This window comes from Lepidochelys olivacea, assembly GCF_965140295.1.
Source record: "Lepidochelys olivacea isolate rLepOli2 genome assembly, chromosome: 8".
Taxonomy (NCBI): Eukaryota; Metazoa; Chordata; order Testudines; family Cheloniidae; genus Lepidochelys; species Lepidochelys olivacea.
The window spans coordinates 93063085-93076744 of NC_140418.1; the positions used below are offsets into that span (position 1 = coordinate 93063085).

Here is a 13660-nt window from a genome sequence, read left to right on the forward strand (position 1 = left end):
GCCAGACTCTCAGCCCCTGAGAATTAGGTCCTTTGTGTCTCAAATTGAGAATCTGAAAATGGAGGCAACAAAAATTAGTGGACATTTTTGAAAATTTAAAATTGATTTTAGTGATGTTTACACACACTCGTTTTTGTAAGTAATTTATGAAGTTTTTTTTAAGTGTGCTATTTGATAAGAATAGGTCTTTCAGCATAAGGCAACATGCTGCTTGGTTACCTGTGTTTGTAGAAAATGGGGCTCTGGGAGAAGGGTATTTCACATAAATATTTAATTTCAATAATATCCCTGTTTCCGAGAACAGTAAATATGTAAGAATACCTAGTCCTCCAGCATGTGCATCAATGAGAGATGCTGCTACTGCAGTTCCTTCAGCAAGACCGAGGTCTTTTGCAGCCTCTGGCGTTAGGCCATTTCCAACAGAAGCTCCAGGAGACAGGACTTGGTTTCCTGAGCAGACACAAATAAAACCAAACACCCATCAGTTTGATAAACAGAAAAGCAAACATGCATTTTCCTGAAAAAGCGCCTTTTCCCACCGCTGTTTAATGTAGTATCCATCAAAAAAGTGCATTAAAAACTCCATTTACTTACCAAATACCAATTGCACTGTATGTATATTAAACACACAACTGTGCTGTATCATGCTGCTCATAAGAGTTTAAAAACTGATAACTAGTCAATGCCCAGTATAGCGATGTAAAACAGCTTTTATTATAACCCATAAAAATTCCATTTAACATGGTGTGATCTTTTTACTAGGTACGTAAACAAACACCCAGGCTCACACTTTACTTTGTAGTCGCTGACTATATAGCTGCAGAAATAAAGGTATTTTAGAAATTAGATATCTTGGGGCAGATTCACTTGTTCTGTTGCAAACAAGTGAAAACTGCAACTCCTGCACCAGCTTGGCCCAGAGGTGTTTTCATCTCCACTCTCCTTCAGGAGTTCCATCAGACAAGTGGTGCCTTTAATGTGCATTAGCGCCTCTGTAGGAGCTAGCAGAAGCTGTTCAGGGGAACCATTAAATCAGTGAAACCCTGCCACTCTACCTACATTTCCTCCCTGGCTAAGACCACCCACTTCTGCAGTGGAGGGTACATTGAACCACCACAAACTACCCTCCCTGACCCGTCGAGCATTCTGCAACAGGGCCTTTCTGCCACGTTCTGTGCCACCCCACTGGAGGGAATCTGAGCTTTTTTCCCCAAACGGAAAGATTATTTTAACAACTAATCAACTATGATAAAGATAGGGATAGGCCCAAGCTATGAAGATGGGATCCAGGTCCAGACACTTTGGAGTTCAGGTGGTTTGGTTCAGGCCCATCTCCATATAAAAGGTTTTTCCCTGGAGTGGCGCTAGAGTATAGCTAGATACAAAGCAGTAAGACAGGACTGACAGCTCCTGGAATCCACACCTCTTTATTCATCCACAGGTTAGATGGATGAGGCACACAAAGTCACAGTGGGAGCTTCCACACACTTCCTTGCCAATGCCTTGGCTCTAACTCAGAAACTCCAAATTCATTCAATAGGGCTTATCTTTAAAACTTGCTTAGTTCAACAAATCTTTGGGGCAGAGTTGGCACAATTTCTGTTTAAAGTAAAAGATAGTTCTATTTTCACAGTGGGTTTTCATGAGAATGCATTATATTTCCAATTGATTCGGATGTGGTAAACTCCACTTGCTGCACAGTACATATTAGTGAACATGAATAGCCTATGATAAGAATGGTCAAGAACACAATATTGTTAATGATGATAACCTTAATGACAGAAGCTGTAGTCATTTGCTGTTGGATGAAAAGAAAGTGATGAAATTCACAAGCGGAGAATCATAGAAATGTCAGGCTAGACCATTCCTAACAGGTGAATGTCTAAACTGTTCTCAAAGACCTCCAATGATGGGGATTCCACAATCTCTCTTGGAAGACTATTTACTATGCATAGAGTTGGAAAGTTTTTCCTAATACCCAACCTAAATCTCCCTTGCTGCAGATTAAAACCATTACTTCTTGTCCTACAAATTCCAAAGACGTGGAGAACAACTGACCACAATCCTCTTTATAACAACTCTTAACGTATCTGAAGACTGTTATAAGGTCCCCGCATAGTCTTCTTTCCTCAAGACTAAAACTGTTTTTTTTTAATTTTTCCTCATAGGTCAGGTTTTCTAACCCTTTTATCATCCCTGTTGCACTTCTCTGGACTCTCTCAAATTTGTCCATATGTTTCCTAAAATGTGGCCTCCAGAACTGGGAACTGGTGCCAGGTAGAGTGGGACAATTATCTCGTATGTCATACATACAAGAGCCTGTTAATACACCCCAGTGTGATTAGTGTTTTTCACAATTGCATCGCATTATTGACTCATGTTCACTTTGTGGTGGGCCTTCAAATCTTAGTATATAGCAGTCATGAAAGACATCTGGCTTTGCTGCTGCTGCCTTTTTTTTTTAAAAACACGGTATCCAATTGCCTTATCAGAAATCACCTACAAATCAAATGTGTAATGTATTTTGAGATTAAACAGGCTTCCCTTGCCCCCAAACACATAGCTTCTGGGTGTTAAATCATCAGCCAGGCTGTGAAACACTCAGCGACATAGGTGCCCATGCTCTCCCCTTCAAAGTTTCATGCTTGAGTTAGTCTGCAGATCATATTGTGAATTTAAAATCCAAGTATATGGATCACCAAAAGGTTTCCAACTAACTCATTCAACTCATGATACTAGTAACCAAAAGTGACCATTTCCACCTCTTGGTGGCTTATATGAAATGAATTGCTGGTCTCCTCCAATTCCTAGAGGACAAGTGCCAATATTTTATTGCTTATAAGCTCAGAAAAATCATGCTCAACTTTCCAAGTATATCACGTGTTCACCTCTTTTAATAAGGTTAGACAGCAAGATGTTTCTATTTCAGAACAGTGTCATTAAAAAAATAAAGACATCGGAGAGCAAGACCAGAGCTACCTTGCAGCTAGGAGGAGGTTCAAGGAAGTTCATGCAGCTACAACCACAGCTTTTGCTTCAGAATCAGCTACACCTCCTTAATCTGCACAGCTAGCTCATTTTGTACATCCAGCCTTGGATGAAATTATTTTGATGGAAAATCTTTCACCACTCACTCCCACAGCAGATTTGTTTTTTTCAGTCTGAATCGTCAAGTATTGTAACATGTAATTATTAAGTGATTAGAGTCCATTCTAAAGACCAGGGCTACTATTAGACAATATCTTTTCTTACCAGTTATTCAATTACTGTATCTACAACTAATGAGCTTTTAGGGAACAATTTTAGAGATACAGATAATCCTCTTTCCTGATGTAAGCAGTAGAAAATGATCATGTGGATTTCTTTGAAACAGAAAGCTCATTAGAAGGGTCTACATTATGGTCTTCCCCTTTGGAATGGAGTGTGTGGAGGTGGGTTTGTTGTGAATTTCAGATACAGTCATTTTGTGTTTTAGAAAAAAGGCACTAAACACACAGCATGCCCAGGTGGTTTTAGAAGTCAGAGTAAGCAAGAATAATTCTTCCCTAACTGAAGCCACTTTCTGACAGCATCAGAGATCTGCTCATATCACTCCCACATTGCCAGTTCTGCTGGAGTCTGACTTTAGGCATAGCCCGTGGCATGACCTAGGAAGAACAAGTGAAAGACCAACTTGAGAAGCAATCCCACTCTAAAATGCTGAGCAAGTGGATCCAGCAGTGCAGCTCCCACTGTCTCCCACTCTTGGGGGGAAGGGCAATAAGAAGCCATTCAGAAACACATGCCAAACACACGTTGGGGAATGAAGAGAACAGAGTGCTCTGGGGCTACAGGAATAAGATGAATGGAGACCCCTTTCCTCCTGCCAGCTAGGAGAGAGGTACGGGAGGCAACAATTTCCTTCCTCTCCATCAGCCACGAGAGGAGAGAGAGTCTTCTTCTCCTCATCAAGCAGTTAGGAGAAGAGAAAAATTCCTCTCTTCCACCCAGCAGCAAGAAGACAGAGGCAAGGATGAGATGAAAGAGGCTGGAGAGAAAATGTTCCTCCAGAACAGCAAGAAGGATGATGGGCCAAGAAAGAAAGCATCCCCCTGGTCATCCAGCAGCTGGGTGACAGACAGTGAGTGTGGTAATGAGGGAATGTTGCATTTTCCCCTCCACCTCAACCCCTAGGCCTTAGAGATCAGTGAAGCATAGTGAGCTACACCCACAGAGCCCTGTCTACATAGTGTGTCTGGGTGCAAGCGAAACAGGCTCCCTGTGGCCATGACTTTATCCCTCAAAGTGGAATTTACTCTCCCACCCATGCACCTGCAAGTGGGTGTGGAATGGGCAGAGCCTTGACTCTACCCCCAATATGCAGGGAGGTGAGATGGAATGGTGACCCATGTGCTCACAATAACTGAGAAGTTAGAAAAATCAGCTCAGCATCTATGTACATAGAATTTGGAATGGCAAGGATCCATAACTGTGAAGTAAAACACACAAGGAATAAGAGCACAATGGTCACAGTTAAGTAAACATTTACCAACAAATACCACCCAGTCACCATGCTTATCTCCCATTCTAAGCACAAGGTGTAAGGAGGTATCTCAAACACAACCAGTGTGGGGTAACCCCTGAAAATACTGATTTTTTTAAAGGTGGTAACTGTGTAAGGCACAGACAATAGGTGTGGGCTTTCCATTGAAATAAAGACACTAGCCACAAGGAGGAATGATGTTGACTCCTACAATACAGCAAGGTACACACTGGCTTAGGAAGCGAAGAAGTATCACCGCAAGAGTAAAAGTGCTAAACAACCACATATTTCTAATCCAACAACAGGTAAAACCTTTCAGCGAGGCAAAGGAAACAAATTGTCAGAGTGGAAGAGAGGGAGATGAGAACTCTGCAAACAGAGGTAGGCAGTGAGAGTACTGTGTCCTCTTTGAGTCTTTCCAAAGAGACTGCATACAGTCTTTGGTTTAAAGTAATCACTTCTGCAAATCATCTGCCTCTTGTAAAATTAAGCCTAACACAACAGACCCATAATTATTTGAAGGCAAAGAACTTTCTCTTTAACATTCATACAACTGTTCCACAAAGACACACAGAGCCCTTCTCAGTGCACTGCCTTGATTCACATTTTTATTTTGAACAAGATAGCTCATTTTTAGCAGGGTTTTTTTCCTCCTGTAGAGCAGCAAGTTTACAAAAGGAAAAAGCCGTTTGAAGCCTTTCCTCCTCTTTTATCCTTCCTTGAAGACTAACTCTGGAATTTGCTACGATCTAGTTTTGTTTAAAGAATTTATGTGGTACCAATGACCCACCACCTTTTTAGGCAGTTGCCACAGCAACTACTTATTTACCAGACGCAATACATGAAGCAGACAATACGTCTTCAGTCCACTTTAGTAAGCAAAATGTACATTGCGGAATCTTACTAATATTTAACAGAAACAGACTTTTTAGTGCTTACCAGTCTTTTGAAAAATAACAAAAGGAAAGCACAGCAGGGGACCTCAGCTAACTCAGCTCTTACACATTGACTCATTTAAGAGCAGCTTTTAACCTGCAGAACTCAGTTGTATTTTGTGTTTAATTGTATTTGGCTGCATAACTGTGAAAAAAAATACAAGCATAAAAAACCGAAAGGAGAAGTTTCCTTTCTCTATTAACTTTACACCTGAAGACTTAGAGAGCTACATTTCATCTGGTGTTAACTCCACTGACTTCGGAGATGAATCTGGCCAAAGGACTGTTCTGCCTCAACTTTGGACCCCAGTAGACTGGAATTTCCAAATGATGTTCATTGAAAAACAATCAGTAAAATGTAGTGATCTTTCCTTGAAATAATAATACATATCTCTTACCTAGCACTTTTCGTCAGTAGATCTCAAAGCACTTCACACTCTTTAATGTATTTATTCTTACAACAACACTGTGAGGTAGGGAAGTGTTCTTATCCCCATTTTTATTTATTTTTACAGTGGGGAACTCAGGCAAAGAGACACTAAATGACTTGGGCAAGGTCACACAGGAAGACGGTGATGGAGCTGAGAACTGAACCTAGGTCTCCTAAGTGCTAGGCAGGAGCCCAAATGACTGATCAATCAGGCAAGTTACATGTTAAATAAAAGGGTGCACAAGCACAGTGTCAAAGGACATAGGACCTTCATAAAGAACGCTATCTTCTATTCACATAGATCCTACTACACTTAAACTATGGGCTTACTCCTGGCCCATGTTTGGTAGAGTATTACTCAGATTGCAGGCTCTTTGGGGCAAGGATTATCTTTTTTGTTCTGTGTTTGTACCAAAGGGGCACTCAGACAGCTAGGTAAACATCTGAATAAATAGTCTCAACTTTTTTGCAATACCCACCCACATTTACCTAATGCACAGTACGTACACCAGACTTCACCCTATTAATCCAGACGTAGAAAAGGTATATATATTAAGGTGACTGTTTAAGAATGGTTAAATGCAGCGGATGAGGACAAAAGGGAATAGGATGCAGTGGACTGGAGAAATGGATAATGCCAGAAAATACCACCTAATTTTCATGCTTATTTAGAAGCGAAGGGTCCATTAGTTAGCCTATGCAGACATTTAAAATTAATGTCTTTTACCATAAATGTTCTTAATGAGTGGACATCTATCTAGAGCTGGTTAGGAATTTTCCCTTCCAATTTTTTAAAATGGAAAATGCAGTTTCTGCAAAATTTAAGTTTTCTTTGGGAAGGTTCTAATTTTCAACTGTCCAGCAGGAAAACTGTCAATTCAGCATGAATCTGCGTCTGCCTGAGCTGCCCCGGTACCTTATGGAAGTTGTAGTTTGGGATGTCTCATGCCTCCATTCTCCCCTATGGGCCAGGTCTCTGGCTGGACTACATCTCAGCTCAGCTACTACAGTAATGGGAGCCATATAACTGCTAAAGGCCGACAAACATAGGGGTGGTGAGGTAGTCACGGGCATTGGCAAAGTCAGATGACCTACAGGGACACCAGACATTGATCCATTAAACTGAAAAATAAAGTAGGTCTACAGTTCGTGAGACTGAAAGACAGCTAATTTACATGTATGCCGCCTACATTCCTGGCAAAAGAAGAAGAGAAAAAACTAAAGTACTGCCTGTTATTTATTTATTAGGCATGCACAGGATCTATCCAAACCCTGAGGGAAACAACGGAGCTTTGGTTAACTGGATTTGGGTTAAATAGTGCAGCATAACCATCTTTTTATGGATGGAGCATTACTTAGACGTATGTGAGTTAGCCATGTGTAGATGGTTTAGTAAGTAAGTGTAGCCCATTCAGACATGAATTCAGCTTCCTGTCCCCATCCTTTCACCTGCAAATAACGAAGATACATTTTCACAGCATTTTAACAGAGTTTCCTGGCATCTTATAGTACATCATCATCATCAATGTTCTCTCTGAATATTATGGGTCAACAAATGGCATCAATACATTTGACTGGTGTTTGTTGAAATCATACGTTATGTGACTTTGTTGGATATTGGGTAGTGCAAGTCTCTATTTGGGGTGCATTTATAATTTATCACATATTAATTATGGATTATTACTAAAACGATTGCTTTCTGTTATTGCTTTTTTATTAATAATGCAGGTGAGAGCAGCTCTCCTTTGAAGTATTATTTAATTACACTTTTTTCAAATCCAAAAGAAATAAACTTAATCAGCTATTGAAAGAACCTTTTGAAGCCTTCACCTAAGCTTCTGATGTCTGCACAACCTCATTTCCCACAAAAAGACTTCCAATTATTTTATGTATTTATGTGGCTCACAAAATGAGGAGAACTTAAAGAGGCTAGGACTTTTCAGCTTGGAAAAGAGGAGACTAAGGGGGGATATGATAGAGGTATATAAAATCATGAGTGGTGTGGAGAAAGTGAATAAGGAAAAGTTATTTACTTGTTCCCATAATATAAGAACTAGGGACCACCAAATGAAATTAATGGGTAGCAGATTTAAAACAAATAAAAGGAAGTTCTTCTTCATTCAGCGCACAGTCAACCTGTGGAACTCCTTGCCTGAGGAGGTTGTGAAGGCTAGGACTATAATTAAGGTTTAAAAGAGAACTGGATAAATTCATGGAGGTTAAGTCCATTAATGGCTATTAGCCAGAATGGGTAACGAATGGTTACCCTATCCTATCCCTAGCCTCTGTTTGTCAGAGGGTGGGGATGGATGGCAAGAGAGAGATCACTTGATTATTACCTATTAGGTTCACTCCCTCTGGGGCACCTGGCATTGGCCACTGTTGGTAGACAGGATACTGGGCTGGATGGACCTTTGGTCTGACCCAGTATGGACATTCTTATGTTCTTATGTGAACAACTGATAACAGATAAGCTGACTGTTACATCCACATGGAGTCCCACTGAATTCATAAGGGCTCTGCCAGGGAGCAGCAATTGCAGGACTGGGTCTGATTTCTGACATGACAATGAAAGGAGAACAAAACCACGGAAAGGGGTTGAGGCAGGAAGATAAGGTGACCAGCTGTCCTGATTGTATAGGGACAGTCCAGACATTTGGGGCTTTGGCTTATTTAGGGTCCTATTACGCCCCCCCCATCCCAATTTTTCACACCTGCTGTCTGGTCAGCCTACAGGAAGGAGTAAGGTTGCAGCAAGAGATAAATGCCACCACTCAGTTATCTTTTTTCCTCAAAGAGGCATATTTCTCCAGAAACACTTTCCCCACTATTCTCTCACACTCTATTCCTTCCTTATATTGTTTAAAAGTTAAAATGCTACTGTGGTAATTGCCGTAGGCAAGGTTTTGCTAAGAGTGTTGATTTAAACTTTCACTGTCTACTAAATATGAAAATGAGAAGTATAGGAAGCTCCTGAATTTCATTTTTAACAGGAAGAGAAAGTTTAAGTTGGCATAATATGAACTAAAACACAACTTACAGTTACAGCATGAAGAAAGAAAGAAAGAAAGAAAGAAAGAAAGAAAGAAAGAAAGAAAGAAAGAAAGAAAGAAAGAAAGAAAGAAAGAATGTAATCATACCTGTCAGATATAGAAGGAACAAATACCCCCCCAAAAATAAAAAATGAAGACTACATCTATAGACAAACATTAGTTCCAAGAGAGTAGTTTAAATCCAGCCTGCTTTCTTATGAATTAAGTTGTTTGCTTGATCTACAGGGGAAAGTCTATTCAGCCTAGTTCCTGTTCATGACACCAAACAGTTAAGCAGAGCCTCCCTACTTTCAGCTGATGCAGGTTCATGAGAGCGTGACAGTAAGTTAAATCTTCCCTCTCCACTTCCAGTGTCTTTACCAGCATGACAGAGCCTACCAGGAGACAATCCCTCTGAAGAATTCTCTCTCAAACTTGTTCCTGCTGACTCACAGATTATAAAGCAGTGCCTGAGGTTTTCAGGGACGAGTCACCATAGAGTACCTCTTTGTATGGTGCCAACTTCATCCCCTTTCTAGTTGTTACAGCTCTGGGATGGACTGAAATTGCAGGAAGCCAAAGAAACGTTGGCATTTTTGGAGCACTACTCACTTGTAAATTCTGTGGATTTTGACAGTATAGAACTCTTGAGTATCCTGTGATTCAGGCCTTCAAAATGTTTTTGAAATTGCAGTTTATTGTAACTTATTTGTGCGGGGGAAGGGGGAGGGAACATGTAAATAGGATCACCTACTTTGAGAAAACTTTGTTTTTTACTCACTATTCTTTATCATGTGCAAAGCTCAGAATTTAAGGTTCTTGTGATTTTTTGGTTCTGTGATCAGATAGCAGAATCCAGTGGATTGGGATCAGAGATGCCTGGAATGAAGGAACGTGCTTCTCTTCCATTCACCTTCAAGGAAGCCCCTCAATGTGTTCTGTGGTGTTGGGCCTCCATAGCCTTAGAAAAGATGGGAAAGGGGCCGGGCCGGTGGAATGGCAACTCCCTGGAGCACCAGTTATTACTAGTTCAATTCACCCAACCTAGAATGGAAACTCCATCTCCAGAGGAAAAGAAGGTCAGGTTACCTGACAGCAGAGGAACCTGGGAAAACTCAACTCCTGAACAATAGCTCCTATGGAATAGGAGGCTCAGAGTGGTGATGTGGTCAGGAAGCAGTATGAAGACAAATATCAGAGGGGTAGCCGTGTTAGTCTGTATCCACAAAAATAACAAGAAGTCCGGTGGCACCTTAAAGACTAACAGATTTATTTGGGCATAACCTTTCGTGGGTTAAAAAACAATTCTTTAGATGCATGGCATGAAAATTACAGATGCAGGCATTATTATACTGACTCATGAAGAGAAGGGAGTTACCTTACAAGTGGAGAACCGGTGTTGACAGGGCCAATTCAGTCAGGCTGGATGTGGTCCACTTTCAATAATTGATGAGATGTCAATACCAAGAGAGGGAAAATTGTTTTTGTAGTGAGCCAGCCATTCCCAGTCCCTATTCAAGCCCAAATTAATGGTGTTAAATTTGCAAATGAATTGTAGCTCTGCAGTTTCTCTGCAGGGTCTGAGGAGAGAATCCATATAGCCAGATAATCCTGCTCTAAGACTGCCAATGCCTGAGATGATGGGGCATCCAGGGTTTGCAGGTTTATGGATCTTGGGTAGCAGATAGAATACCCCTGGTCTCGGTTCTAGGAATGTGTCTGTGTAGATTCCTGTGCTATAGCAGGGAGTTTCTTGAGCAGATGGTGTAGTTCCTTGAGCAGATGGTGTAGACCCTACGCTACCAGCACTCCTAGCTATCTTTGAGACACCACCGACTTCCTGAGGAAACTACAATGCATTGGTGATCTTCCTGAAAACACCATCCTGACCACCATGGACGTAGAAGCTCTTTACACCAATATTCCACACGAAGATGGACCACAAGCTGTCAGGAACAGTATCTCTGATGAGGCCATGGCACACCTGGTGGCTGAGCTTTGTGGCTTTGTCCTCACCCACAACCATTTCAGTTTTGGGGATAATTTATACCTTCAAGTCAGCGGCACTGCTATGGGTCCCCGCATGGCCCCACAGTATGCCAACATTTTTATGTCTGACTTAGAACAACACTTCCTCAGCTCTCGTCCCCTAGAGCCCCTCCTCTACTTGCACTACATTGATAACATCTTCATCATATGGACCCATGGGAAGGAGGCCCTTGAAGAATTTCACCTGAATTTCAACAATTTCCACCTCACCATCAACCTCAGCCTGGACCAGTCCACACAAGAGATCCACTTCTTGGACACTACAGTGCAAATAAGTGATGGTCACATAAACATCACCCTATACCGGAAACCTACTGACCACTATACTTACCTCCACGCCTCCAGCTTCCATCCAGGACACATCACACGATCCATTGTCTACAGCCAAGCCCTAAGATACAACCGAATTTGCTCCAATCCCTCAGACAGAGACAAACACCTACAAGATCTTTATCAAGCATTCTTAAAACTACAATACCCACCTGGGGAAGTGAGGAAACAGACTGACAGAGTGAGACAGGTACCCAGAAGTCACTTACTACAGGAGAGGCCCAACAAAGAAAATAAAAGAACACCACTGACCATCAGTTCAGCCCCCAGCTAAAACCTCTCCAGCACATCATCAGTGGTCTACAACCTATCCTGGAAAATGATCTCTCATTCTCACAGATTTTGGGAGGCAGGCCAGTCCTCGCTTACAGAGAGCCCCCCACCCTGAAGCAAATACTCAGCAGCAACTACACACCACACCACAGAAACACTAACCCAGGAACCAATCCCTGTAACAAACCCCGTTGTCTACTTTGACCCATATCTACTCTAGCAACACCATCAGAGGACCCAACCACATCAGCCACACCATCAGGGGCTCATTCACCTCCACATCTACTAATGTGATATATGCCAGCAATGCCCCTCTGCCATGTAAACGGGCCAAACCGGACAGTTTCTACATAAAAGAATAAATGGACACAAATCAGACATCAGAAATGGTAACATACAAAAGCCAGTAGGAGAACACTTCAATCTCCCTGGACATTCTATAATAGATTTAAAAGTAGCCATACTTCAACAAAAAAACTTCAAAAACAGACTTCAAAGAGAAACTGCAGAGCTACAATTCATTTGCAAATTTAACACCATTAATTTGGGCTTGAATAGGGACTGGGAGTGGCTGGCTCACTACAAAAGCAATTTTCCCTCTCTTGGTATTGACACCTCCTCCTCAATTATTGGGGGTGGACCACATCCAGCCTGACTGAACTGGCCCTGTCAACACCAGCTCTCCACTTGTAAGGTAACTCCCTTCTCTTCATGTGTCAGTATAATAATGCCTGCATCTGTAAGTTTTACTCCATGCATCTGAAGAAGTCAGTTTTTTACCCACGAACACTTATGCCCAAATAAATCTGTTAGTCTTTAAGGTGCCACCGGACTCCTTGTTGTTTTTATGAAGAGGCTCTGTATAGTGGCCCTGTCCTCGACTGAATCTGGGGTGGGGGGAATTTTCTTCCCTTTTTGAGAATGGGAGGCATAAGAACAGAACTTCTCCTCCACCAGGTATAAGAATGAAGAGGAAACTCCATGAATGCGAACTGATAGTGTCCTTGCCCTTGTGTAAAAAAAAACAATGCAAGGAAGAATGCAGCTCTCCATCTTTATTCAGCAGTACGGGTCTCTTCCCTATTTATGGTTCTTTTGTTAAGGTACCATTGCTGGTAGTGTGTCAGCTGTGTATTCCTTCCTATATGTCCACAAGCAAACTGAAAATCCAAAGGGTCCCCTTTTCAAACAAAGGCATGTAAGCTGCACCCAACAAAATACAGGTAATAGCGAACAAACAATTATATGTCTGGTCATGCAATTACCCATTTGGCATACATAAATGTATATTGCTTCTCCTTTTTCTGACACCAGTGTCCCATTCTAATGTAAGTGTCATCCCTCTGTCAAGTGGCAGCTGATGGCTGGGTTGGCTTCCCAGTGGAGGAAAAATCAGTGATGCAGGGTCTGGCTATCCTCAGTGTAACTTGCTTTGTTTACACATATACAACAGTCCTGAAATGAGGTGCTCAACCAACAAGCAGGGCAAAACCTTCTTTCAGGAATCTCAGCCCAACACCAATGCCCAGTTTCCAGGAGCAACTCTGCCTCAAGAATTAACTCTAATCAGAGACTATGGAAGAGAACAAGTTCTCCTGACACTCCCTCTGCATAACCCAAACAAAAACAGCAGCATTTCTTTCCAAGAGACAAACTTGGTTGCAAGAATTTAGAACAAGAATTTAGAAGAATACATGTAACAGCACCACCTGGAGATGCGTGCAATAACCATATTTCTGCATATGGAAGTAGGTGCTTGAAAAGCAATGACACATTTATCCACCTACCATTTTCACGCTCAAATAACCAGTAGAAAATCTCTGTTACTCACTTGAATGCGTGAAGGCGCACAACTTAGGATTTGTCTACATGGCGCCGGCATAGCACAGTCAAGGGGTGTAAAATACTCTAATGCACTGCACTGTAACTGCCCCACGTAGACCCTGCTTGTGTGCGCTAAGAAGGTACATTAATGCAAATTGGGTACCTTTTAGAGCGCACCAGGATGGGACAGTTAGCATGTAAGCAAGCTTTACAAATCAAACCCCTCTGGTGCCCTTTGCCACATGGTGTAGATAAGCCCTTAGGC

General features: G+C 41.8%; 1 protein-coding gene across 7 annotated transcripts in view; it reads right to left on the reverse strand.

Annotated features, from left to right (window-relative positions):
• The window catches only part of FGGY (FGGY carbohydrate kinase domain containing), a 191600-nt gene that overhangs the window by 92711 nt on the left and 85229 nt on the right, over positions 1–13660 (reverse strand). For all 7 annotated transcript variants that reach the window (XR_014712657.1, XM_084636725.1, XM_084636724.1 and 4 more), the window contains one exon: positions 322–450. Coding sequence is in view for 6 of the 7 variants with exons in the window: in XM_084636725.1 (XP_084492851.1) it covers positions 322–450 (129 nt within the window). In the remaining variant the exon portion in view is untranslated. The remainder of the gene's footprint in view (positions 1–321; positions 451–13660) is intronic.